Source organism: Astatotilapia calliptera, unplaced genomic scaffold (assembly GCF_900246225.1).
Source record: "Astatotilapia calliptera unplaced genomic scaffold, fAstCal1.2 U_scaffold_35, whole genome shotgun sequence".
Classification (NCBI taxonomy): Eukaryota; Metazoa; Chordata; class Actinopteri; order Cichliformes; family Cichlidae; genus Astatotilapia; species Astatotilapia calliptera.
The window spans coordinates 36,857-64,467 of NW_020535773.1; the positions used below are offsets into that span (position 1 = coordinate 36,857).

The 27,611-nt window shown below is 40.9% G+C and overlaps 1 protein-coding gene across 4 annotated transcripts in view; it reads left to right on the forward strand.

The window, feature by feature from the left end:
• Positions 1 to 26,202, forward strand: part of LOC113018039 (von Willebrand factor A domain-containing protein 5A-like) — a 30,684-nt gene extending 4,482 nt beyond the window's left edge. Inside the window, exons 4-30 of one of the 4 annotated variants that reach the window (XM_026161111.1) lie at positions 619 to 841; positions 2,430 to 2,614; positions 2,698 to 2,812; positions 2,942 to 3,081; positions 3,162 to 3,250; positions 3,339 to 3,483; positions 4,234 to 4,313; positions 4,397 to 4,511; positions 4,657 to 4,815; positions 4,886 to 4,989; positions 5,181 to 5,401; positions 6,577 to 6,615; positions 16,082 to 16,102; positions 16,428 to 16,442; positions 16,705 to 16,728; positions 17,125 to 17,145; positions 17,487 to 17,501; positions 17,700 to 17,723; positions 18,357 to 18,377; positions 18,663 to 18,683; positions 18,916 to 18,939; positions 19,034 to 19,048; positions 19,640 to 19,669; positions 20,258 to 20,401; positions 23,799 to 23,944; positions 25,663 to 25,786; positions 25,892 to 26,202. In XM_026161111.1, coding sequence (XP_026016896.1) covers positions 619 to 841; positions 2,430 to 2,614; positions 2,698 to 2,812; positions 2,942 to 3,081; positions 3,162 to 3,250; positions 3,339 to 3,483; positions 4,234 to 4,313; positions 4,397 to 4,511; positions 4,657 to 4,815; positions 4,886 to 4,989; positions 5,181 to 5,401; positions 6,577 to 6,615; positions 16,082 to 16,102; positions 16,428 to 16,442; positions 16,705 to 16,728; positions 17,125 to 17,145; positions 17,487 to 17,501; positions 17,700 to 17,723; positions 18,357 to 18,377; positions 18,663 to 18,683; positions 18,916 to 18,939; positions 19,034 to 19,048; positions 19,640 to 19,669; positions 20,258 to 20,401; positions 23,799 to 23,944; positions 25,663 to 25,786; positions 25,892 to 25,971 — 2,340 coding nt within the window. In that variant the 3' untranslated portion in view covers positions 25,972 to 26,202. The remainder of the gene's footprint in view (positions 1 to 618; positions 842 to 2,429; positions 2,615 to 2,697; positions 2,813 to 2,941; positions 3,082 to 3,161; positions 3,251 to 3,338; positions 3,484 to 4,233; positions 4,314 to 4,396; positions 4,512 to 4,656; positions 4,816 to 4,885; positions 4,990 to 5,180; positions 5,402 to 6,576; positions 6,616 to 16,081; positions 16,103 to 16,427; positions 16,443 to 16,704; positions 16,729 to 17,124; positions 17,146 to 17,486; positions 17,502 to 17,699; positions 17,724 to 18,356; positions 18,378 to 18,662; positions 18,684 to 18,915; positions 18,940 to 19,033; positions 19,049 to 19,639; positions 19,670 to 20,257; positions 20,402 to 23,798; positions 23,945 to 25,662; positions 25,787 to 25,891) is intronic. The other 3 variants (XM_026161112.1, XM_026161114.1, XM_026161113.1) reach the window with 3 other exon arrangements.
• Positions 26,203 to 27,611: the final 1,409 nt, after the last annotated feature.

The window sequence follows — 27,611 nt, forward strand, 5'->3', positions numbered from 1 at the left end:
AATCCATTATTATTATTATTATTATTATTATTATTATTATTATTATTATTATTATTATTATTATTATTATTATTATTACCAGCAAAAGCTTTTGCATTTCTGTCCATGGAGTGAAGCTGTGGAACAGTTTGAATATGGAGTTGCAGCAGTGTCCAAACATAAAGCAGTTCAAAAAGAGTTATAAAGATATAGTTATAATGATTTTCATGAAAGAAAAGGAAAATGTTGAAATTCAGTGAATGTCTCTATTTAGAAAGTGTCATGATGTGATGTATATACAGTATTATATCAGATATCTGTTCGCTATTTTTACTGCAGATTTTATCAGTAAGGAAGCTGACTAAATATTGATAACCTAAGGCAAAGGGATGGGATTAAATAAGTGTGTAGGCTACTACTTCCCACTCCTTTTTGATATGTAACTGAATCGGAACAGTTGAAGCAATATTGAAATGTATTAGCTTTATTTTGTATAGCATTATTTTCTCTTCGTTTCTTTGCTAAATGTACTTGTATATTGTTCACAGGATTGAAATAAATTAACAAACAAACAGACAAACAAGATTCAAATTAATAATAAACAGTGAATGTCACTGACATGTGTCACCTGTCCTTCAGGCTCGTGAGGAGTATGATGATGCTCTGAGCTCCGGTCAGCAGGCCTTCCTATTGGAGGAGAGTGATCAGAGTCCAGATATATTCTCTCTGAGTGTGGGCAGTCTGCCTCCAGGAGAGCGCGCCTCCATCAGGTTGGAGTATGTGGCTGAGCTGGCTGTGCAGGCTGATGATGGTCTGAGGTTCTGTCTGCCTGCTGTGCTCAACCCTCGATACCAGCCTCGGGGTAGGAAAAAACGTTGACACTAACAGAAAGCCTCAAACTCGCACCTCTGCATAGAAAAAGGTTTCATAACTGCAACTATGGTGGTGGAGGAATTTCCAACCTCTTTCTCTCTCTCCGTCTCTCTTCCTCCATAAATAAAATATTTTTGAATTTGTTATGTAGACAAAAAAGATAAACTTGAAAAGAATTAAGCGTAACATGGAAACATAAACATTGAAAGCAACTGTCTTTCTCAACACTTTATTTTCAAGTCCAGAATCTATAACATGATTAGGGGATGGACTTTGGGGTTACGGAGTATCTGTGCTGTGTTAGGCTATGTCATTCTTTCTTTCTCATTCTGCATTTATTCTGTCTTTCAAACATACAAAATTATTTGATTGCCCTTCCACCATTACTATAACTGCAGTTTCTTTGCTCTTTGTGTCATTTCTAGCCAGAACTTAAACACAGGGTTTACTGTGGCTCCTCTGAAAGAGAACACCTCAAATCAGAAGTACTTGACTCCCTGGTATAACTCGCAAATGTGCACCTTAAAGCAGATAAAGTAAGCTAGAAACAGTGTCTCACTAATTAAGAAGATCATCATTTAGCTTAAAAATAGTTTTTTGCTTTATAAAAAAGCCTTCAGTAAAGCTAGAAGGTTACTATTCATCACTGATTGAAGGAAATAAGAGCAACCCTAGGTTTCTCTGCAGCATTTTATTCTATTACATTGTCTACAATTGTGTACAGTATCTTATTCTTATCCTTTTCCAGTGTTTTTCTAAATTTTACGATGTAACTTTGCACTGTCCACTTTCTGCTGTAACAAAACAAATTTCCCACAGGTTGGACTAATAAAGGTTATCTTATTGTATCTTATCTTAGCACTGTAGTCAAGCTGACAAAAAGTCAGAGCTCTGCTGAGCCAACCATTCCTCTAACAATAAATAGTAATGAATTCATGAATGTCTTCACAAATACAATTTTAACTACTAGAGGAAAAACATACTCATAATCATCTCACTGACTTAACAATGTGTAGAGTTACTTTCAGTACCAGTGGTATTTATTTCATCTTTTCTTCAATTGATCTTTCTGAGTTAACTTCAGTAATTACTTCATTACTTCCTCCAAATGATCAACATGTCTCATAGACCCCATTCCTACAAGACTGTTCAAAGAAACTCTGCCAATAGTTAATATTTCATTCTTAAATATGATCAACCTATTTCTATTAAGCGGCTATGTACCACAGGTCTTCAGACTGGCAGTAGTTCAACTGTTACTTTAAAAGCCACCTCTAGACCCAGCAGTCTTAACTAATTACAGGACAGCCTTCCCCTAATTAGGACTGGATCAGGTGGCCCAGAAACTTCCCTTAGTTACACTGCAATAGGTCAAGGTTCCCATGAAGCATTAAGTGTATTTCTTCACTGAGTGTTTTTTCACTCACTATACGTTTACACATACCTCTGCATTTAATTCAAGTTCTCTTCCATGGCATGTCTTTGTCCTGTTTTACTCCTCTCACCCTCAACCGGTCTTGGCAAATGGCTGGCCCTCCCTCAACCTGGTTCTGCTGAACGTTTCTTCCTGTAAATAGGGAGCTTTTCCCTCTCATTGTTGCCAAGGAACTTGCTCATAGGGGGTCTTTCGAGTGTGGGGTTAGTGCCCTACAGTCTGTCTTTCTCTGCCCGAGTGTCCTCTCCTCGTCCAATCTCTAAAGTAGAGTCCAACTGTTCCCTGGACCCTCTCCAGTACCTCAACACTGATCAAACCCAGGCCACGGTAGGTAGAGTGCTGATGTTTCTGCTGTGTGTGGTTGTTACTTATAACTGAGAATTAAATATGAATGTGTGTGTGGTGTGCAGGTTAAGCTGGCTGCAGGACACAAGTTTGACAGAGATGTTGAACTGCTGATTTATTACAAAGATGCTCACCAGCCCACTGCTGTGGTGGAGGCAGGACAGGCCTCTGCTGAGCCGGGTGAGTGGAAATGATAGGAGTAGTTGATTTGCCAATTTTAAAAATCATTATCTACTTCTGCTTGGAAGTTCAAAATGTTGACATAAACAAAAAGCAATTTCTCAGATTTTTCTGTCTGTTATTTTTCAGGCTCTCTGATGGGTGATCCAGTGGTGATGGTGAGTCTGTACCCTGAGTTCCCCCAGTCTGCGATGGCTTCATGTGGAGAGTTTGTGTTCTTAATGGATCGATCTGGAAGTATGAGTAATACTCGCATCCGCAGTGCCAAGGTATCTGTAATATTTTAATCATAAACTCTTTAGTTTCCTCTCACACAGTGGCCTCACTATATTTTCAATGTTCTGTTAAGGATACTCTGCTGCTCCTGTTGAAGAGCTTACCAATGGGCTGCTATTTCAACATTTACAGTTTTGGGTCTGGATATGAACACATCTTCCCGTGAGTCTCTCCCTCATATCAAAGGCCCTGCTGTCTTTGTTAAAATATCCTAATGGGTGTTTTGGTGCATGTGTTTGTGTGATGGCAGTAAGAGTGTGGAGTACAGCCAGCAGACCATAAAGGAGTCTCTGAAGAAAGTTGAGCAGATGGAGGCTAATCTTGGAGGAACTGAGATCCTGGAGCCCCTCAAATATATTTACAGCCAGCCCTGCATTCCCAATCAGCCTCGACAGGTAACACACACTCACATGCTCTTCTGGTTTGCTATCTTCGTGGGGACATCCCAATAACATAATGCTTTCCCTAAACTTAACCATTAACCATAAACCAATTGTAACCCTAAAACACTAAAACCACAATTTAAGTGTGAAAAATGCCTTCAACAACGTGGGGACCATGGTCCCCACCAAGATAGTAAGAACCCGTATGCGCGCGCGCACACACACACACACACACACACCACACACACACACACACACACACACACACACACACACACACACACACACACAAACTGCTTTGCATTAATCTCCTGGAAATTTCCTTTGAACTTAATTTTACTTTCTGCTTGCCTTGCTTTAGCCTTAGAACAACTTCATCTTAAAATATAATGATTTAGGATATTTTAGCTTTTTTTATATCACCATGAAGATGCTTTATAGGGATGTATCTACATAGAGCAGATTCAGTTTCATAAAAACATTGGACAAAACTTGGACCACACACGCTCTACAAATGTTTCTCAGCATTGGCATTAGTGTACAATCTAACTTTTAATATATCACATATTTTAACCCTGTGAATATAATCGTTGTTCATGTAACAGCTTTGTTCTTTAGTTTGGAGTTCATACTAACTGTACATTGTTCTTTGCACACTACCATAAAAACATTTGTGTTTCTGAATCCTAACTCAGCTCTCAGAACAAGCTGTGTGTTTCTGGGTCTGATGTTATGTCTTCATGTGCCAACTCTCCTCTCTAGCTGTTTGTCTTTACTGATGGAGAGGTGAGGAACACCAAAGAAGTGATAGATCTGGTGAAGAAGAACTCAGATTCTCACAGGTGAAACCACAAAAACACAAGTACGTCTACACAATTACAGAATGTCCAACATGTCCTCTATGTAGAAAACTGTTGTATTGCAGGTGTTTCTCTTTTGGGATTGGGGAAGGGGCCAGCTCTGCTCTCATCAATGGGATGGCCAAAGAAGGAGGAGGTCATGCTCAGTTCATCACAGGGACTGACAGGATGCAGGCAAAAGTAAGACATTAAACACAAAAAGAAAACAAGTTAAGCATTGCAGCAGCAGCAGCAGCAGATGCATATTTGTGATCAGACCTGCAGTGAGTAAAATGTCTGTTCCAACTGTTTGTGTATATTTGGAGAGTTTTTCATTATTTTTCAGGCGATGCAGTCGCTGCGATTTGCTCTGCAGCCGGTTGTGGTCGACATCTCAGTCACATGGGATTTACCAAAGGAAGTGTCTGTCACTGTCCTCTCTCCACCAATCACAGCACTTTTCCAGGGTCAGAGGTCGCTGATTTATGCCCAGCTCACTGGACAGGTAGGAGCAGCACCTTCTCATGTTGTTGTTTAACTATTTCATAACTTCTGACCCTGTGATTCTGTGTCAGAGTTCAGAGGCAGCAGCGGGCTGTGTGACGGTGAAGTACAGCCTGGCAGGTCATCCCTCTGAGAACCAGCTGCACTTCAGTCTCAGACCTGCAGAGGACACTGGGTAAAACAGAGTTTAAGAAACTCAGTACTTTTCAATGGTTCATGACTTTAGATATATTGGGTTGAAAATAGCAGTAGATTACAATGAATATGAACTGAAATATGTTGTGTTCACATCTGAAATAAAGTTTTTAAAAAAAAACAAAGAAACACTTAAGTCACCCATCTCTTGGTGTTCCTTATTATCTGCAGATTAACAGTCCACAGGTTGGGTGCTCGAACTCTGATTCGCTCCCTGGAGATGGAGGAGAGAGAGCACAGAGGACAGCAAGGTGGAGGTGTGAAGGAGAAGGTGGTGCATCTCAGTGTCCAATCAGGAGTTAGCTGTTCTTTTACTGCCTTCATTGCTGTCAACAAAGACAACAGCAAAGTGATTCAAGGACCTCTTGTGCGCAGAAATATTCCAACAGCCAGTGAGTTTTTCCCAATAGCAAAACTAAAAGTCAACCCCAGATCTGAAGCAAAGATGGTTCAGCATGAATAAAATCAGTAAAATGTTTGGTTTAATAGAAAGTCAGACTCAAATGAAAAGACAACAAGTACTGTATTTTCCACACTATCAGGCGCACTTAACGTCCTTTAATTTTCTCAAAACTCGACAGTGCGCCTCCGGTGCGCCTAATGCATGGATTCTGGTTGTGCTTACTGACCTTGAACCGATTTTATGTTGTGCATGGTGCTCAAAAATCCGTCAAAAAATGTTTTAGTACGACTTTGGTAAGCTACGAAGCCACACTGCTTGATGGATTGTTGGAGTTAAACAAACACTGGCATCACTGAGAGTTAAAAACTATCTACATTCTTTCATCTTTCATCTCCAGGCATTCATGAAAACAGAATTTATTAAATTTAATAGAATTAGAAGTTATCAGGAAGTTAGCTCGCTAGTTTCCACCTAAACATGATATACCATGTTTTGACCGAGATTTCTGAAAAAATTAAAAGTGCTGCTCTGCTATCACTTCCAACTTAAATGAAGACAGAAAACTAAACAGTAGTGACTTTTGTAGGGTCACTGAAGTTGGACTAGCTGGTATATAATGATGTGCTACATTATCGCTAGAGACACAGCTATGTTAGCATAACATTAGCACAGTGAAGCTGGAGGATGAACGCTAAGGCTTTTTTCCACTCGATAAAAGTTAACGAGGGTTCCCGATAGTTAGGGACAAATGCAATCGCATGGCAGGATGCTGTAAACGAACCAAACGTCAGTCAGGAGAACAACTGAGATAAACTATTCACAATACGAGGTTAGTCATTAATATACTGCAACAATATGGGAATAGAGCAGCTGCTATAAACATTAATGAATCAATGGTACGGAAGTGAAGGAAGCAAGAAGAATGACTTGAGTAAAGTTTGACTTATCTGACTGTTTTGTTTCACTTAATGCGCCTTATAATCCAGTGCGCCTTGTGGCCCAAAAAAATACAGTAGAAACAAGGTGGTAATGTATGGTAGAATGTAGGTACTCATCAGACAGCAGTATCAGAGAGAGGGATGCATGTGAGAAAGGTTTTTTTTTTCACTGATTCTCTAAACTTGAACTCATTCTTTTTTTCTTTTCTTTTCTTTATCTTTAAAGTGATCCAGAGTCCTCCTGTGGTGAACAGTTCTCTACGTAGTAAGTAAAAACCTGAATAAGTGTTATTGAAAGAAGCATCTGCAGGATCTTTCAAAAGGTTGAAAGATCCTTTAACTACTCATATTAGGGTTTTTCTTTGTGTTTACTCTTTTTGCCTGTGTACAGTGAAAAACACTGGAGAGGTTAGTATTTCGAAATAAGTTAAAAATGACAACGGAAAATATTATTTAGATTTTACATTTAATTAGTATCGGAATGAAATATTATTTTACATTCATAATCTATGTTACTATTCATAATCCTTATTATTACTGTTGCATCATTTATGATTTATCATTATTGTTATTTCATTGACACATTTATTGAAACTGGTGAGGTTATATTAAAGTCTGTATTTCAGGTGTTAGCATAAGCACATAATAATCTTTCATTGCAGGTGCAACTGTAATCATGTTATACACATATTGCATAGTTAAAGGGTTGAAGCTCGGTCAAGTTAATTAATGGTTTGAAGCTACGGGCAGCGCGATGTCTGGCCGATCAATGGAGCAAAGTTCAGCTATTGAAAGGTTGCCTACATGTTTACAGTATAATTTATTACATATTGCCTGTGTGCATTCAGCAGCCTGCTGCACTGAAGTTTGCCTGGTAACAGATGGCGCTAAGTGAGGTCATGCACTGAGGTTAACAACACAGACACATAGTCTGTCTGGGTAAACTGATTGCAAATGTTGTGTAAGTCTAGAAAAGTTTAATAACAGGATGCATCTGGGAGACGGTGGAGGAACTGAGAAAGGAACTGTTCTGTTTTAGTGACGCGAGTTACCGGTCATCGTCAAAGGAGCTTGCAAAGAATAAGATAAGATAAGATAAGATAAGATAAGCTTTATTAGTCCCACACGTGGGAAATTTGTTTTGTCACAGCAGGAAGTAGACAGTGCAAAAGTTATGAAGCAAAAATTAGAATACAATAAGAATAAATACAGTACACAACTGTACAGAATAGAATAAAATAAAATACTATATACAGTTGAATAAAATAGAATAAAATATACAATAAGATAAAAATAGAATACAAATGCTATATACAACTGAGTAAAAAATACAACGATGCCAGAGAAGATTATTGCACTTAGTGTTATTGCACATGTGTGGATGTGTGTGTTTGATCAGTTAGTCTTTATTGTGGAGTCTGACAGCAGTGGGGAGGAAAGACCTGCGAAATCTCTCCGTCCCACATCGTGGGTGCCACAGTCTCCCACTGAAGGAGCTGCTCAGTGCTGTCACAGTCTGCTGCATGGGGTGGGAGATGTTTTTCTAAGAGTGATGACAGCTTAGCCTCCATTCTCCTGTCACTCACCACCTCCACTGGGTCCAGAGAGCATCCTAGAACCGAGCTGGCCCTTCGGATCAGCCTGTTCAGTCTCTTCCTGTCCCCGGCAGAGATGCTGCCGCCCCAGCAGACCACACCATAAAAGATAGCAGAAGCCACCACAGAGTCATAGAAGGTCTTCAGGAGTGGGCCCTCCACTCCAAACAACCTGAGTCTCCGCAGCAGGTACAGCCTGCTCTGCCCTTTCCTGTAGAGGGCGTCTGAGTTATGAGTCCAGTCCAGTCTGTTGTTCAGATGAACACCAAGGTACCTGTAGCTGTCCACAGCCTCAATGTCCATACCTTGGATGTTCAGTGGTTGCAGTGGAGAATGCTTGTGCCTGCGGAAGTCTACCACCAGCTCCTTGGTTTTACTGGCGTTGATCTGGAGGCACCAGTCCACAAAGTCATGAGTCAGTCCTCTGTACTCCTTGTCGTCCCCATCAGTGATGAGGCCGACTATTGCAGAGTCATCAGAGAACTTCTGCAGGAAGCACTGGGTGGAATTGTGGGAGAAGTCTGCAGTGTAGATGGTGAAGAGGAACGGAGCCAGAACCGTTCCCTGTGGGGCCCCCGTACTGCAGACGACCCTGTCCGACACACAGCCCTGAGTCCTCACATACTGTGGTCGGTCGGTGAGGTAGTCCAAAATCCAGGTAGTGAGGTGATGGTCCTCTCCAGAGTTCTCCAGCTTGTCTTTCAGAACCGAGGGAAGAATAGTGTTGAAGGCACTGGAGAAATCAAAGAACATGATTCTCACAGTGCTTCCAGCGGTCTCCAAGCGAGCGAGGGAACGATGTAGGTGAATGACGGCATCATCCGCTCCAATGCCAGGCTGTTAGGCAAACTGAAGTGGGTCCAGTGATGAGCTTGTTAGGCGCCGAAGCTGAGCAAAGACCAACAGCTCCAGGGTCTTCATCAGGTGGGATGTCAGAGCCACCGGCCTGTAGCTGTTGAGGTCCTTGGGGCGTGAAGTCTTTGGCACTGGTACAACACAGGAGGTTTTCCAGAGCTGTGGGACTCTTCCCAGCCTCAGGTTCAGGTTGAAGAGGTGCTCCATCACCCCACACAGTTGGTCCGCGCAGGACCTGACGACCCTCGAGCTGATGCCATCTGGGCTCGCTGCCTTCTTGCCATTAATCCTCCTCAGTTCCCTCCTAACCTGGGTGGTTGAGAGACAGGCTGGAGCCTTGTGTTGAGTGTGTATTGGATGCTGTTGTTGGGGGTGGGGGGGAGTGAGCAGGGTGAATAGAGGAGGTGTGAAGTGTCTGAGGTGTCAGAGGTGGAACAGCAGCAGTGGGGGTGGGTGAGTCTGCAGCCGATGTTGGAGACTGCCTCATGGCTGAATGAAATCTGTTGAAGAAATGATTCAGTTCATTTGCCCGCCTCACATCCCTCCCAGGCAGAGAGTTCTGATGTTTGTGGCCTGAGATGGTTCTGAGGCCTCTCCAGACTTCACCAACGTTGTTTTGCTGAAGCTGGTTCTCCATCTTTTGCCTGTAGCTGTCCTTCCCATTCCTTATCAGTCCCCTCAACTCTCTCTGCACCCTTTTCAACTCCTCTATGTCTTTGGATTTGAAGGCCCTCCTCTTCTGCTTGAGGACGGTTTTAATTTCTGGGGTAATCCAAGGTTTGTTGTTGGAGAAACACCGTACAGTCCTGGTAGGTACAGTGTTATCCACACAGAAATTAATATAGTCAGTAATGCATGTAGTAAGGCTGTCGATGTCCTCTCCGTGGTCGTCACAGATCACCTCCCACACAGTCGACTCAAAACAATCCTTAAGAGCCTCCTCGCTCTCCTCCGACCATCTCTGCACTGTGCTGGTGGCTCCCTGCGCACTAAGGGCTCATACACAGGGACAAGGTGCACCAGGTTGTGGTCAGATCTGCCCAGTGGAGGGAGAGGTGATGAACTGTATGCCTCTTCTCAGAGGTGTGGACTCGAGTCACATGACTTGGACTCGAGTCAGACTCGAGTCATTAATTTTATGACTTTAGACTTGACTTGAAAAAATGTTCTAAGACTTGTGACTTGACTTGGACTTTTACACCAATGACTTGGGACTTGAATTGGACTTGAACCGGTTTACTTGAAAAGACTTGATATTTTACCCCAAATATAAAATTTAACATGCATATTATATAGAGATTGAAAATGTGACGTCATTCACGGGTAGAACCGCAAAGGATTCTGGGAACTCGTGGCAAGCGGTACTAGCGCACGCAGGCTTTCAATTAAAATCAGTTAAAAAGCCATAAAAAGAAACACAAAAATGTCAAGAAGCTGTTGTATTATTAACTGCAATAGCCGGTCGCATGACAGCCACGGGAAGCCGACGGGTAAAGAGATCGGTTGTTATCGGATTACGTCGTTGAAGAGAAATTGTTCGAGCCATGTTTCCGAAGTAACAAAGACGCGACGGATGGCCTGGATTGCAGCCATTCAAAGACCAAATATAACGTCCCAGAACACTCCAGCTCACAGGTTAGTCTGCTCCAAGCATTTACACGAAGGTCAGTGTTTTTTAGTAGTTAATACGTCATTTTCATAACATAATTAGTGATATAGGTTACAAGCAAGTCTGGCGCTGAACAGAAATTGTCGCGCTATGCTCCTTTGTTTATTGTGCATAAATAGTGAATTGTCCTGACACAATATTGCGTTTCGCTTCTGTTATTATGGTACATTGACAAAAACATATACTTTTATTCACAGGATAAAACAGGTTTTTTGTATCACTAATTGCCCAGTGCGATTACAGACTGCGGTAAAGTGAGCCGTCATTTGTGAGCCGCGGTCAAGCCAGCCGCCTCCTATCCGCGCGGTGATTACAGCATACAATATTGTTGTCACTGCTACATTTCTGTAACGCTACCAGAAATTATTTCCACTACTAATTAATTACCGTTGAGCTCAAAGGTCCTATTAATAAACGGTTAAGGAATGTGTATTTATGACGACAATTTGTGAGACCGGTAAACTTATGATACGTACGATGGTCTTTCGTTCTACACGGTGCATTTCAAGGTCCTGTACCCATCCGTCAGTAAACTGTACCTGGGCTTGTTGCAGTGACCTGAAGTTACTAAACTTCATGAGTGTGTGCACTCACTCCAAGAAGCGTATAATTATAAATATGCATATAAATATGCTAAGATGAGATAGCTGACTTCATCTAACTAGCAAATGTTGTCCAGGCTACGTTGGTGATACAGTTTTTTTTAATGTGTATGATATTTTTGTCATGCGATTTTAAAGCCGGTCCTACAACCGCATCCAAGAATAACATGCAGCTTATCTCAGAACTGTCGGTGAAAATTATTCTTGGAGCTAGGTTTAATTGAGCTGCATTTTAAAGAGGTGCAATTTCACAATTTGTGTATATTTTCTAAGTTCACTATTTTGTCATGTGTTGAGAAAAACACAGATTTTAAAATTACATGGTCTAATATTTACATTTAGCATAACTGCAACATTATTTTTTCGTTTTTTTTTTTTTAAAGACTCGAAAGGACTTGAAATTCAAAGTTTCAGACTTGTGACTTGACTCGGACTTTTACACCAGTGACTTGAGACTCGACTCTGACTTGCCTGACATTACTTGAGACTTGACTTGAGACTTGAGGATAAAGACTTGAGACTTACTTGAGACTTGCAAAACAATGACTTGGTCCCACCTCTGCCTCTTCTGCATTGGCATACAGTAAGTCCAGTGTTTTATTGTCTCTGGTTGGGCAGGTCACATACTGGGTGAAGGTGGGCAGTGTGGAGTCCAATGAGGCATGATTGAAGTCCCCTGATATTATGAAAAGGGCTCTCGGAGATTGTGTTTGCAGTCTGCTGACCACTGAGTGGAGAGTGTCACAGGCTGCATCCGCGTTGGCCGAGGGGGGGACATACGCTGTTATTGCGATAACATGCGAGAATTCCCGGGACAGGTAGTACGGACGCATGCTAACGGCCAACAGCTCAATGTCAAAGATCTTACGTTTCCAATGATTACAGAAGGAAGAGATGGTCGATAACGTCTCCTTTTCGGGCGACGGTGCTCCTTCCCAGCACGACACCCCCGTCTTTTCCTCCTCAGCTCGCTGGAAATGTCGGGTCTGTCCACTGGCAGTACTGCTGCGGGACGCAGCGCTAACAGCTGATCCTTACTGTAAACAAAGGATCCCTGCTCTGGGTCCCCAGACACCGGTGAAAAAAGTAGAAATAAACTAAGAAAAACGACCAGAACTAGCACAAAACGGTAGAACATGGTTGCAGAGTCTAATTACTAATACGTTAGTTATAAAAATTACGAGAAGAAAAAGATAAGAAAGAAAGAAACTCAGAATGAGCAGAGCTGCTGTAACAGGCTGCTGCACACGGGGGGCGCCGGAAATAAAGATATAACGAGCGGTCACGGTCACGTGGCTTTCTGTTGCCCTGGAGCTCCACCCATTTGTAGTTGGGCAACAGAAGATGCCTGGGACAGTTCAGCCATAACTTTAAACTTCTCCTGCTCATACATGCTTGGAACGATCTTGTCACACTGAAGTGGACGCGCAACGAGATATCATAGCATGGCTCAAGCACGTTCATCACATTTTAAACCCCTTGTTTTGCACAACAGAATACGGCCTCCCATCTTCAGCTAAACACCCCAGTAGCTTTTGTAATAGCTTTAGCCCGGTCGGATTGGGCAGCAAAGGGCTGCTTAAATGCCGCAAACTCCTCTGCTCCGCCACTTGGACCGCTAGCGCTGGCCATAACTATCGCTTGACAGACCCACCAAGCGCACCATACTCATACTTTTTTTTTCTTTTTCGAATCGCGATCGGTTCGGATTTCGGATCAACCGTGATCCGTTGCACCACTATTCTTCAGCGTGTGTTACTGTGTTACTCGCTCAAATGTCCACTTCATACCTGTAGCTCCTCTCTCACACTCAGAGCTCCCCACCAAATCCCACTCATCCACTTAAGACTATCACTGGATTGGCCAGAATACATACCAATTAAATTAAAGAAAATACTGGCACTTCTAACATAAATAAAACATGCTGACTAAGTAGTACACATTACATCTGTCACTTTTTCAGTTTACTAAAGACACAATTTTTTTTACCATTGATGTGCTAAAATCTAAAGAGGAGCGGATCCGACAGCGACTTACAATGCTTCTAGATAAGAATACTCTTGAAAAGGTGTTTGAATTAACTGAGAAAGCTAGTCTAGCACAGCATGAAAAGTCTAAAACCAGACAACAAGGGACATTTCACTGGTTGTGTGTCGGAAACTACAGCAAAATATGGAGATTGTCCTCAACAGACACCTATGAGAAGACCATAGAGGGAACAGTTCACTCTGCCTGGGATAGGGTTACTGAGACCCCGCCCTCTAGTCCGGCCCGGGGAGGTTGCCGGAGGGTGAGCGTCTGGTAGCCGGGCCCAAGTCCATGGGGCCTGGCCAGGCACAGCCCGAAAAAGGGACATGGGCCCATTGTCCTGCAGGTCCAGCACCCACAGGAGGCTCCGTATCAGTCGGGTGCATTGTGTACCGGGCGGCGGCCAGGAGCGGTGGCCCTGGTGGACCGAGCCACGGCTACCAAGACTGGCAATTGGAACATGGAATGTCACCTCTCTGGTGGGAAAGGAGCCTGAGTTAGTCCGTGAGGTTAAGAGGTACCAGCTAGATATAGTCAGGCTAATCTCAACACACAGCTTGGGCTCTGGAACCAGTCTCTTGGAGAGGAGCCGGACTCTGTCTCAGTCTGGAGTTGCCCCTGGTGAGAGGCAGCGGGCTAGGGTGGGTATCTTGGTATCCCCTCGGCTTGCTGCCTGTATGTTGGGGTTTCTCCCAGTGGACGAGAGGGTTTTTTCCCTGCGTCTCTACGTCAGGGAATGGGTCCTGACTGTTGTCAGGATTGGGGCTGCGGCTGCAGTGATGCAGACACTGTACTGGTCTGTTGTGGTGGAGAGGGAGCTGAGTGTAAAAGGGAAGCTCTGAATTTACCGGTGTATCTACGTCCCTACCCTCGCCTATGGTCACGAGCTGTGGGTAGTGACCGAAAGAACGAGGTCACGGATACAAGCAGCAGAAATGGGCTTCCTCCGAAGGGTGGCTGGCCTCTCCCTTAGACATAGGTTGAGAAGTTCGGCCATCCGGGAGGGTCTTGCTGCTCCTTCACATCAAAAGGAGCCAGGCATCTGACAAGGATGGGCGCCTCCTGGGTGAGGTGTGTTGGGCATCTGTGAGGATGCCCCAGGGCAAACCCAGCACATGCTGGAGAGATTATATCTCCTGAGAACGCCTTGGTGTTCCCCCGGACAAACTGGAGGAGGTGGCTGGGGAGAGGGAGGTCTGGGCTTCTCTGCTTAGGCTGCTGCCCCTGTGACCCAGCCCCATATAAGCGGAAGAGGATGGATGGATGGATGTCCTCAGCTGTCAGAAAAGAGAAGGATGCCACACCAAGGATTTGTCTGACAGACAACTCACCCAAGCAGAGAAAAACATCCTTGTAAAAGGATTGACTTTGGTGTGACACCGAGACAAATCCTGCTAGTGGAACTGATCACATCCACAGAAACAGCAATCCAAAACAACAACATTGCAAATGTGGAAGCAGAGCAGCTATGGACAAGAGTTTCGGCCTGTCTCAGCAATGCAACATCAGCATGGAGAAGAGGAAGGCACTCACATCACTTAGTAATGACAACAACATTATCATCCTTCTGGCAGACAAGAGTAGGTGCATGGTTTTACTAAACCAGAAAGACTATCATGAGAAACTTTTTTCGCTGCTCAGTAACAAAAATGCCTCTAAAACGAAACCCAGGAAGTGGTTACAGGAAGAGGGTGATAGATGTCTGAAACAGTTAGAACAAGACAATGATATTGACCGGGCATCGTACCACAGGCTATACTCAGGGGAATCTACACCAAGTCTGTATGGTTTACAGAAGATACATAAACAGGGTGTACCTTTAAAGATCAGTTGTCTGTATGATCAACTTGGTCACCTATAACCTCACAAATTTTCTGGCTTCAATCCTCAACCCAGTGGTAGGCATGTCCGAACACCACATCTAGAACACCTTGGATTTGGTTGAGAAGGTAAAAGATGTCATTATGAAGGCAGATGAAACAATGGTCTCGTACAATGTCACATCTCTTTTCACTTGAGTTCCAGTCACTGAAGCAGTGGTTAGTAAGAGATTACAGGATAATCCCAACTTCAGCAACAGGACCACTCTCAGCATCTACCAAGCGTGTTTGCTCTGCCCCTCAGCCCTCTGGTTCCCACAATCCTTCTGGGAAAAACACAGAGGCAGCCATCAGTAAACTCCAGACTGCGTCAAGCACACACTCACTGACTTGCTGGGAAACTAACAGGTAGTCATGCAACGATCCCAAATTGATAGGAGCTCAGCCACTCTCTATAGCTCCCTCCAGATGAGGCTGATTAACAGCAGGTGTGTGTCATCATCCACTTCAGGTGTGACCAGCCTCCCGGCAGGTCACACCTGAGTTCACACCTGAGTTCAGTTCAGAGGCCACTGAACCCAAGTGACAATAAAATAAAAAGGCAAGGGTGAGATGGTTAGAATGTGTGCAGAGTAGAGACAGTGGGCTTAGTGGAGAAAGGATGTTTAGGATTGAGCTGAAAGCAGGGAGAAGAGAAATAGAAAAGCAAAAAATTAAAACAAAATGGATGAATGATAGAATAAAAAAATCTCGCCTTAAGGTTCATGTTATATCTCTTTCCATTGTGAATTTTAAAAATTTCTATAAAGATATTTGCTGACTGACCTGTTTTGGGAGCCTTCTATTTTAAAATCTTTGGTTGAATAAGATGGTTGAAAGTTTGTTGTAGAATGTGTTGGGCATACCCTGTTTGAACCCCCTTTGAAGTTTGGAGCTCTTAAGCTATTTGAGTTAGTAGAACTGTTTTTAAAAAAAAGTCTTTACATGACTTAATTTAAGTAGTTTGAACATTTGAAATTACAGTGTTTTGTGTGTACAAAATTTAATGTTGTGATATTATTCCAAGTACCTTTTGAACCCCTTGATTTGAATCATGATAAGAAGTCCAGTTGATATATTTTGCCACTTATATTTAATCTTATTCTTGTCTCCTGTCTCACAGATGGCCGTGCACACCCACCTGGTAGGTTAGAAGCTGTATAAATATAGTAAATGACAACAAACAGTAAATAAACCAACACATTTCTGTGACACAGCTGCTGTTTAACTACATTTCAGCTTTAATGTGAAATGCAGTTTGTACAGGAGCTGTTATGGGTTTTTGTTTTCGTAGTTATTAACATATAGTCCGTTGTCCAAAGCACCAAGTGAATATGAATATTATTTTGCACAATGTTTAAATTGTTTTTGACTGCTCATGTATGAAGCTCAACAACCAAAAAATTTGTAAATTATGTTTGCTAACATGTTTTCACCTATTTTCTTACTTCTTTTTTTGTCTTTCTCAGCATTCGAGACATATCGTAAGAAACAATGCTTTTTTTAAAATATATTTTGTGTTTTGTAATTATTAACATAGGCTGTTGTCTAGAGCAACAAGTGATGAAGATTGAGTTGTTACAACTTCTGTGATATTTCAAAGATTACTGAATAACTTTCTAGACTTTAAACAATGCTTTTAATGCGTAACTAATTATACCAACATCAGAAGCCAATCACTGAATCTGTTTTCTTCCTTTTCTTTTTTTTCTGTTGACCTCGTATATCTATTTTATCCCTGACCAGAGCATTATCAACCTCTAAGACCAGGTCAGTTTAAAAAAGTTCTTTTTTCATTTTTTACATTGTAACATTAATAAAGAATAAGAAGAGAAAACAAGAAGCATTCAGACAGCACACACCTCTGTGATGGAGTAATTAGAAAGAGTAATTAATTAGATTGCTTGTTACTGAAAAAAGTAACGTCGTTAGTAACTTCATTACTTTTAACCCTGTTATTCACATCCCTGTATCCGAGTACAGATATATATATATATATATATATATATGTGTGTGTGTGTGTGTGTGTGTGTGTGTGTGTGTGTGTGTGTGTGTGTGTGTGTGTGTGTGTGTGTATTAAACGCCTTGGTGGGAATCATGATGAGAAGTCTAGTTGATACATTTTGTTACTGATAATTAATCTTATTCTTATTTTCTGTCTCACAGATGGCCGTTCACGCCCACCTGGTAGGTTAAAAGTTGTGTCTCTGTGTTGTATAAATGTAGTAAATGGTAACAAACAGTGAATAAACCAGCACATTTCTGTGACACAGCTGCTGTTTAACTACATTTCAGCTTTAATGTGAAATGCAGTTTGTACAGGAGCTGTTATGTTTGCCCAGGTTTTTTCATAGTTTTTAACATAGTCGGTTGTCCAAAGCAGCAAGTGAATATGAATAGTATTCTGCAAAAGTTTAAATTGTTTGTGATGAGTCACAGTATGAAGCTCAACAACCAAAAAATTTGTAAATTATGTTTGCTAACATGTTTTCACCTTTCATCTTTATTTCTTTTTTATGCTTTCTCAGCATCCGCGGAATATAGTAAGGAAATCTTTTTTTAATATTTTGTGTTTTGTAATTATTAACATTGTCTAAAGCAACACGTGGTGAAGATTGAGTTGTTACAATGTGTGTGATATTTCAACAATTATTGAATAACTAACAACTTGGTAGACTTTGTAGACTCACTGAGGTTGTTTTCTTAATTATTGAATATCACCTATTTTTTTCCTTGACCAGAGTGTCTTCCATCTGAATGGACAGGTAAGTTTAAAAGTGTTTTTTTTTTTCTAAATTATACATCAAAAATGAGTAATTAAGAAAACATATAAAATAAAAAGCATTTTTCCATCTTTGCACATTTTAAAACAGTTTGTAGAGTTTTTATATTTTCAGGTTTGCTTTGGTAGTCATTAATTACATTGGTAGTCATTTGTTGACACAAAGTGAAGAAGGCTGAATTGCTATAACCTTTGTGTTATTTTGAGTATTATTGAATAACTTGTACACTTGAAATAGTTTGCAGTGAGTTGTCACAACATTACAAGCCAATCGTTGCGTTTTTCTTTTATTATGTCTTGCGTATTGACATCACGCTCAAACATTTCCATTTTATCTCTCTAGAGTGGTCAGGTTTATATATTTTTAAAAAGGCGCACATCAATGGAACAAACGTGTTCATTGTATTTGATTCTCAGAGCCATCATTTAGTCTGAGCTCAGTGTGTTTGTGTGTGCTGATTTCTTCATGTGATAAAGTGTTTTGTATGTACAAAATGTCATGTTGTGACATTATTCTAAGTACCTTTTGAACCACTTGTTTTGAATCATGATAAGAAGTCTAGTTAATACATTTCGTTAATGATAATTAATCTTATTCTTATCTTCTGTCTCACAGAATGCTATGGAAGCCTCTGTGGTAGGTTACAAGTTGTGTCTCTGTGTTGTAATTATTAACATCCTCTAAAGCAACAAGTGATGGAGATTGAGTTGTTAAAACTTCTGCAATATTTTAATTATTGAATAACTAATAACTTTGTAGACTTTAAAAACTGCTTAATGAGTAAATAATTATAGCAACATCAGAAGGCAATCACAGAGGTTTTTTTTCTTAATTACTGAATATCACCTATTTTTACCTTGAAGTTTAGTTAATACATTGTGTTACTGATAATTAATCTTATTCTTATCTTCTGTCTCACAGATGGTAATGGACGCCTACGTGGTAGGTTAAAAGCTGTGTCTCTGTGTTGTAATTATTAACATTATCTAAAGCAACAAGTGATGAAGATTGAGTTGTTACTATGTGTGTGATATTTCAAAGATTACTGAATAACTAATAACTTTGTAGAATTTAAAAACTGCTTAATGAGTAAATAATTATAGCAACATCAGAAGCCAATCACTGTGTTTGTTTTCTTAATTATTGAATATCACCTATTTTTATCCTTGACTAGAGTGTCTTCCATCCAGAAATGAAGGTAAGTTTAAAAGTTTTTTTCCTGCATTGTAACATAAAAAAAGAGTAAGTAAGATTTAAAAAAAAAACATTTTTAAATGTTTTTGCTTTCACAGCACTCATGGGTTGTGGTAAGGAAAAAAGTTTTTTAGTATTCTCTGTTTTGTAATTATTAACAGGCTGATGATGATGAAGGTGAAGGTTGAGTTTATTTTCTTCATACTCATATAAATCTAAATTGTATAAATTATTCCTGAACAGCAAGTCAAGGGAGGTCAGTTTAAAAAAATATGTTTACTAATTTCTACAGACACACACACACAACAGAGTAAAGGGGAAAAATATGAAATAAGAGGCGCTCTGAGAGTTAAAACCTCCATCAGTGCAGCTTATTTTTTGGGCAATATTTACTTTTATTGTGTTTTTTCTTTTTCGTTTTTTTAAAATTACTTAAATTCATCTGTGAGGTTAAAAATCTGTTTCTGTGATTTTTATAAATATAGAAATTGTCTGCAATCACTAAATAAACTAACACATTTCTCTGACAAAGTTAGTATTTTACCCATTCTAAGCTTGATGTGAAATACACTTCATAGAGAAAAAGTTGTTTCATGTTATGTCAATTTCAAGAAAATTAACCATGTCATAATGATTTTTTTTTAATGGATGATACTGTTTACTTAATGATTTTAACATCAGACTTTTAATTGTGTGTTGTTTAGCTCGATCGCAGGTCATGCGCTCTGTTAGAGGTGAGTAAAAAGCTAAATGTTGCAGAAACAGTGTGATTAAAAATACGTTAAATGGCTGTAAGCACGCAACTAAACACCACATTCGTTTGCCACAGTTGATCTTTAATTTTGCCTTGGAAGCCTTTAACATCTTGTGTTTATTGCGTTACCATTCCAATCCAGTGATAGTTGTTCTGCTTCTCAATTCTCAGGTCACCATTTGCTCCATGTTTTTAAATCAGCAAGAGACAACATATTGCTGCATTGTGATGACTGTTAAAAAAACATATGAACCAGTTCCTGACATAGGAGTCCAAGAGTTTTCATTGTCCTACATTTAAGAGAGATACCATTGCACTTGTTGCACATTTGCTTAGTCAGGACGCCCACAGGCAGTAGAACTGGAGCAGCTCCTATTTACTTTGTTTTAGATGACCGTTACTGCACTGGATGGATGTGGATTTCTATTTATTGGAAAGGAATAAACTTAACTCAGCATCAGTCATATGAAAGTAATGAATTACCAGATCACCCAGTTGGACTGTAGTGTGTGTGTTTTTATAATAATGACTTGAGCTTCATTGAGTTGTGGTCTCTCTAATCTCGCAGAACCTGATAGCTATGAACCAACAAACAAGTCTGACAGCAAAAAAGGGCTATTTACTCACATGAAGAAGAAGCTACCTGTCTTTTGGAAATCTCATAAGACGCCTACCAACTATGATGATGCTCGTCTAAACTTTGTGTCTGAAGGTAATGATTTGATTTGATTTGATATACCTTTATTAGTCCCACAAGGGGAAATTTCATAAGGCTGCCGACCTATTGCATGCAATGGTGGCGCCATCTTACCCTCCAACCATACATACATTACACAAAACATCACATGGGGAAGACAGGTCAGAGAGGTATAACAATGGAAAATGCACCTCATGAGGAAAGATAAGGAGAAAAAAATAACTCCCCCCAGACTGAGCTCCGACAGGGAGATCCGTTTGAGAACAGAAAAAAAAAACACCTCTGCACATAGCACATGAAAAAAAACTCTTAATACACCAAAGAAACACATGACAAGCAACAGGGGTGGGTAAAGGGTGAGAGACCGCCGAATTAGACAGTACATCCAGGCCTGCGTGCGCTGGTCTCCTTGATCCCTGTCAGCATCGGAAGGGAATAAGCGTCGAAGGCGTTTGGAAAGGGAGGGGGGATGAGTGTGTGCATATCAGTGTATATGTATGTGTGTGCGTGTCCAGAGTTCAGCTGAGACAGTGTCCTTCGCCCTGCTAGGCTAAGTAAACAGTCTTCCAGCCAACCCAGGTGGCCTTGCATGGAATGGGAAGGAACAGACTAAACACAGTCGTTATCAACCAACAGAAGCGTCCAGTTTCCATCATTTACAGAATTTCAGGGCACCCAATACATTCTTCATTGTTGTCGCCACATTATAGTCATCTTACCATAACACTGCACTGCAAAAAAGAGGAAAATGTGCTTTACTGTAAATTTACTGTAGAATGTCTACAGTAGAACTGTCTTTGTATTTTCTCATACACATTTATGTTATACTATCATATTATAGTCCTTCAGCCGAGTATATGGACTACTATGAATTCTACTATATATATGTATATATATAGTAGACCAATCGGAGTCTGCGCTGCGGGACTGTTTTGATCACGCGGACTGGGAAATGTTTCACGTGGCTGCTAGGGACATTGATGAATACACAGACTCAGTCTGTGGATTTATCAGGAAATGCGTGGAAGATGTCGTCCCATCCAGAACAGTTAAATCCTTCCCAAATCAAAACCCTGGATTAACGGAGATGTTCGCGTGGCACTGGCGGCACGGAACACCGCCTTTGCCTCCGCGAACACATCGGACTACAAACACGCACATTACCAACTCCGGAAGACGATCAAAGCAGCCAAACGTGAGTACAGGGACAGGGTGGAGCAACAGTTTGACAACCCTCGGAGTATGTGGCAGGGACTAAACACGATCACAGACTTTAGAGGGAAAACCAGCACACCGCAGACCACGGCCTCTCTGTGTGAGGATCTAAACGTATTCTACGCTAGATTCGACACAGCGAACACCATGAGACCGGACAGTGTGCGCACCGCGGATGACGTCAGTGCGCACACTGTGTCTGAGGAGGATGTGCGGAGGTGCTTCAGGAAGGTGAACGCACGCAAAGCTACTGGTCCGGACGGGATTCCCGGCCGCGTCCTCAGGTCATGCGCGGCTCAGCTGGCTGGAGTGTTCACGCACATCTTCAACCTTTCCCTCTCTCTGTCTGTAGTCCCAGCCTGCTTCAAAATGGCCACCATTGTCCCTGTACCCAAATCCTCCACCATCTCCTCATTGAACGACTGGCGACCTGTAGCCCTGACCCCCATCGTAAGCAAATGCTTCGAGAAGCTGGTCAGGGACTTCATCTGCTCTGCATTACCGGACTCACTGGACCCTCTACAGTTCGCATACCGCCACAACAGGTCCACTGATGATGCCATAGCCCTGACACTACATACTGCCCTGTCACACCTGGAGAAGAGAGACACGTATGTGAGAATGCTGTTTGTAGATTACAGCTCAGCATTCAATACCATCGTTCCCTCGAAGCTGGACAGGAAACTGCAGGATCTAGGACTGAGCAGCTCCCTCTGCAGCTGGATCCTTAGCTTCCTGTCTGACAGACGCCAAGTGGTCAGACTGGGCAGCATCACCTCATCCCCTGTCACACTGAACACTGGTGCTCCACAGGGGTGTGTACTGAGCCCTCTCCTGTACTCACTCTACACCTACGACTGCACAGCCACTAACAACTCCAACATCATTGTGAAGTTTGCGGACGACACTACAGTGGTGGGTCTTATCACCAACAGTGATGAGACGGCTTACAGGGAGGAGGTCAGCGCCCTGACCCACTGGTGTCAAGACAACCATCTCACCCTCAACGTCGCAAAGACAAAGGAGTTGATAGTGGACTTCCGGAGGTGCAGAGAAGTGCACACCCCCATCACCATCAACGGCGCTGCTGTGGAGAGAGTGAGCAGCTTCCGGTTCCTTGACGTACACCTGGCTGAGGATCTTACGTGGTCAGTACACACAAACAAAACAGTGAAGAAGGCGCAGCAGCGCCTCTTCTTTCTCAGGAGACTGAAAAGATTCGGCATGAGCCCCCGCATCCTCAGGACCTTCTATCACTGTGCCATTGAGAGCATCCTCACTGGATGCATCACCACCTGGTATGGCAACAGCACCGCCTACAACTGCAAAGCTCTCCAGCGAGTAGTGCGGTGCTCTGAACGGATAATTGGAGGTGAGCTTCCCTCCCTCCAAGACATCTACAGGAAGCGGTGCCTGAGGAAAGCGGGGAGGATCATCAAGGACTCCAGTCACCCCAGCCATAAACTGTTCAGACTGCTTCCATCAGGAAAGAGGTTCTGCAGCATCCGGTCCCGTACCAGCAGACTGAGAGACAGCTTCTTCCACCAGGCCATCAGACTGCTGAACACTTCATAGACACCTCAGCTTCACTACTGGAACTTTAACATTATGCACTCCATACTGTACAATAACGCCACTGTTTTGCACATGTCTCACTCTGTATATTTTATTTTATATATTTTATTTATTGTTTACTCTATTTAATTTGTAAAATATGTGTACACACACACACACACGTAGAAAAATATTTAGTATACAAATCCAGAAATGCATATACTATTATATATTGTACATATATTTATTAGTTTCAGATGTAGCCATTCTTGTATTTTGCTTGTTTACATTATTGTATTTTGCACAACTCTGTTGCTTGTGAAGCTCGCACACAAGAATTTCACTCACATGTGCTGTACCAATGTACCTGCACATGTGATGTGACAATAAAAGTGATTTGATTTGATTTGAGATATATATATATATATATATATATATATATATATAGATAGATAGATAGATAGATAGATAGATAGATAGATAGATATATAGATAGATAGATAGATAGATAGATAGATAGATAGATAGATAGATAGATAGATAGATAAAAATTATATATGTATGTGTAATAGTAGATATATAGAACTAGATTCAACACTTTATGTCCAGTTATTATTTCATCTTTGTACTTTATCTCTTTCAGCTGCTGTGCAATTGCAGCCACCCAGAGATCCTTTGCTACAGTTAGTCTTCCTTCAGGAGGCATCTGGCTACTGGCGGCTTGATCCAGCTCTGGCTACTGCACTGGGAAAGATCAGCAAGGAGATGGAAAAGTCAAAGCCTGAAAAGGTGGGTTGTTGTCAATTTTAGTCATTACAAAAAGTGAATATATGGGTGTTAATCAAATTTTATAGTACACATTAAAGAAAGAAATTTAAGAAATTAAACTGTAACATAACATAACAGATGAAAATTAATTCAGCTGTACTAAAAACTAGGGCTGGATATTGTCACTGATTTCTGGAATCAATTCAATTCCGATTCACAAGGTCCCGATATTCGATTCTATCCACGATTCGATTTAATTCGCTTCGATTTGATTTGAATCGGGGGGAATTTTGCCTCAGACAGTCAGAAATATCATAATTCTGATCACTTATCAGTGCATATCCATATTATCCATAATATCTATAACAAGAAAGCGGGTCCGCGCTTTGTGTTTACGTATTTGTGCAGAATCTGTGTACCTGCTGCCATTTAATGTTTTAGCTGTTTGGTGGTTGTCAAAATTTTGTGAGGTTTAACCTCAGATTCTGGTGTTTCGGGCAAAATAAATTTATATTAAAAATTGATTCAGGATTTTAATGAATCGATATCATGTTATCCAAGCTAGAATTGATTTTAATCTATAAATCAATAATCAAAAACTACCCCTAGTAAAAACTGGCAAAAAATACATTATTTATATTATCACAATTGCCAAAAGTAAGATCTAAACCCTTGTGTAGCATTTGTTTTTACAAATCTAAATGTAGTTGTGTGCAGAACACTAACTTGTTTTGGTGTATCAACATTCACATGTGACTGGCTGCCTGTTGCCATTTTAGCTGTAGAGACAGGGAGACAGGAAGACGGATTTAAATGCAAGCATATCAGGAAAAAGTGACGAAACGAGCGAAAACGTAAAATGAGCAGCAACTAGCTGCATTTCAATGACATTGGAGACTGCAAAGTACAGTGCAGAATTTAAAAAATTGGGAGCTGTCTAAAGTGAAACCTGTCTTTGTTTTCAGCCATTTTCCATCAAGGACAAAAAAACCTCATTTGTGTTCTCCCAAGTAGTAGTAGTAACTGCATAAAAATAAAGCTTTTATGAAAACACTGAATGAAAAATTGTTTCCTTGAAAAAGACTAAAATTACTGTTCAGTACTGAATGTTAGATAAAATAAACTATATTCAAAGTGTCTTTGAATGGCAGAGATGCAGAAATGTGTGAATATACTGCAGAGCCATGGCTCAGTGTCTGTGTGTCTAAATTAGTCTCACAGACCTGAATATGATACTTGAAGCCATTTGTATTTCTGAACCTGTTTGATCTGCTGCTCACCACTAAGAAGAACAAGCATCAGTTTTGGACTTTTAACAGTATTTTTATAGGTTTTACATCTTTTCCCGCTGATTAAAAACCTCCCTTGTGGCAATTTATACTACACAAAGCGATTAACCAATAAACAATTAAATGACCGAGATGTTAGTTTTTCACTTTCAACAATAGAAATTTTGAGGGGTTTTGTGACTAACAAAAACTGGACAGCCTGGACAATGAGATACAATTTTACACATTTATTTCTTACAATTTAAGTCCAAAGAGTCGTACTGACAGGTTTCCTTTTTTGTCACAGCAGGTTTTTCTTCATTATGTAGAAAAACTTCTTCACTGGTCCGACCCACTTAAGAGCAAAGTGGGCTGAATGTGGCCTACGATGTAAAATTTGTTTGACACCCTTTCTCTGTGTGTGTGTGTGTGTGTGTTGCCTGTTTTATTTGTCTCTGATTGGGGAATTAGGGCAGCAATGAAGTGTGGGCCACCATTCTGGCTCTGATCTGGCTTCATGCTTTTAAGATGGATGCAAAGGATGAGTGGGAGCTTCTGGCTATGAAGGCTGCCTCATGGCTCCGTGCTCAGAATGGTAGTAACACGATAATAACAGAAAATGCTGCATATCCATGACACAAAGTTAAAGTGAGCTATTCTTGCAAATTCATTCTTTAATCCTTGTGTTTTGTGTTCTTAGCACCATGTGTGTCAGAGTGTGTGGACGCTGGAAATGTCCTGTTGGGTTCCAGCGTGAAGAAAGAAGCTCTGGGACTCTGAGAGTTTTTTCAAATTGGCTTCACCTTAAGAGCTAGTTACACCATTAAGCCTTTTGATTCAGTGTTGTGTCATACTGTCTTCTTCATTCACCTTCTTCACTGACTGTGTGTTTATACATCATTCTGCATTTAATCATTAGTTATTACTAATCTCGGCTCTCTTCCATAGCGTGTCTTTTGTCATGTCTCCCTCCCCTCATCTCCAACCGGTCGTGGCAGATGGCCGCTCCTCCCTGATCCTGGTTCTACCAGTTTTTTTTCTTGGTAAAAGGGAGTTTTTCCTTCTGCACTATAACCAAAACACTTGCTCATAGGGGAGTCATGTGATTTTTGAGATTTTGTTTTCTCTGTATTATTGTAGCATATTTACCTTACAATATAAAATGCCTTTAGGCGTGTGATGCCTTTTGATCAAAAGACAGTAATTAGGGCATGATGTGATTAAGTTACATAAGCAAAGTGATAAATAAGTTCATAGTTAATAAACATTATAAGTAAATTTATGCTAAAAACGGTTAAAATATTTTGGTTTTGAAATCTGATTAGAGTAAGACATCTTTATTACAAGCGATCTTTGTATATTGTACGCGCGGCAACGGGCGCGAGAGAGCACTCACATCACGAACCTATCTTTAACATACTTTTCTCCCGCAACTGTAGAATTTGTGAACAAGTGCTTCGGCAGAAATAAGAGTACACTCATGTACACGCTAAATGTGCCCTACACACTTGTGCTTTGGGAAACGTTCGTTTTAGTGAGTATTACTGTGTTCAGGAAGAACTTGGATATGTGTTTACATGGAATAAAATGTGATGCCAAAGTAATGCACGCATTTAAGTTTGTCATTAAGATGTGTGCATTGGTGAGAAATTTTTTGTTATTTTGTTCATTTCACTTACAAAACTGAGAAGAATCCTTGGGAGAGGAAAAGGTTTAAAAAGGTCTTCAAAGTCAAGAAAAGCAAGCCCTGTGTGGAGATCTCTTCTGTTGTGTTTGCTGGCTGTTTAGCTTCACATTGTTACGTGTTGTGAGGGCAGCACAAGGCAACTGTTGTTGTGATTTGGAGCTATATAAACAAAACTGGATTGAATTGCACTGAATGATGCCTACAATGTTATATTTATTTTTAATCTTTAATTTTTATGTTGTTGCAATCGTTCTAAGTGCTTAATTCAAATTGTTTTACTTGTATTTCCACGTGTGCCTTGAACTGAAAATTAAAAACTGAAAATTCAAGTTGGTGCTTTGAATGAAAGGGGCTCCAATCTTAATTGCTTTTATTTATTATGACTCCTTGCGTGTGTTCTGTAGAATGTTTATAAAGAAAATCCTCCAAGTTTAAGAACTGACTACTATGGATAAAGTGAATGTCCCTAACTCTGTCCTTCTGAGTCAAGATCAACAGCCTCACTTCAAGAAAATGAATAATTATAGTTCTTTTCCTCTTCAAAATACAATAAAAGATATCACAGCAGACTTGTGATATTGCCATAGGTTGAATACAGGAAAACAGTATCGAATTATACTAATAACTGAAGATCTACCATGCAGCTTATTCTTTCATCACTAACGATCTCATTGGATAGCTGAAGCAGAAAACCTCTGCCTTCACCGGAGTACAACTGCATGCGTGTCAGTGA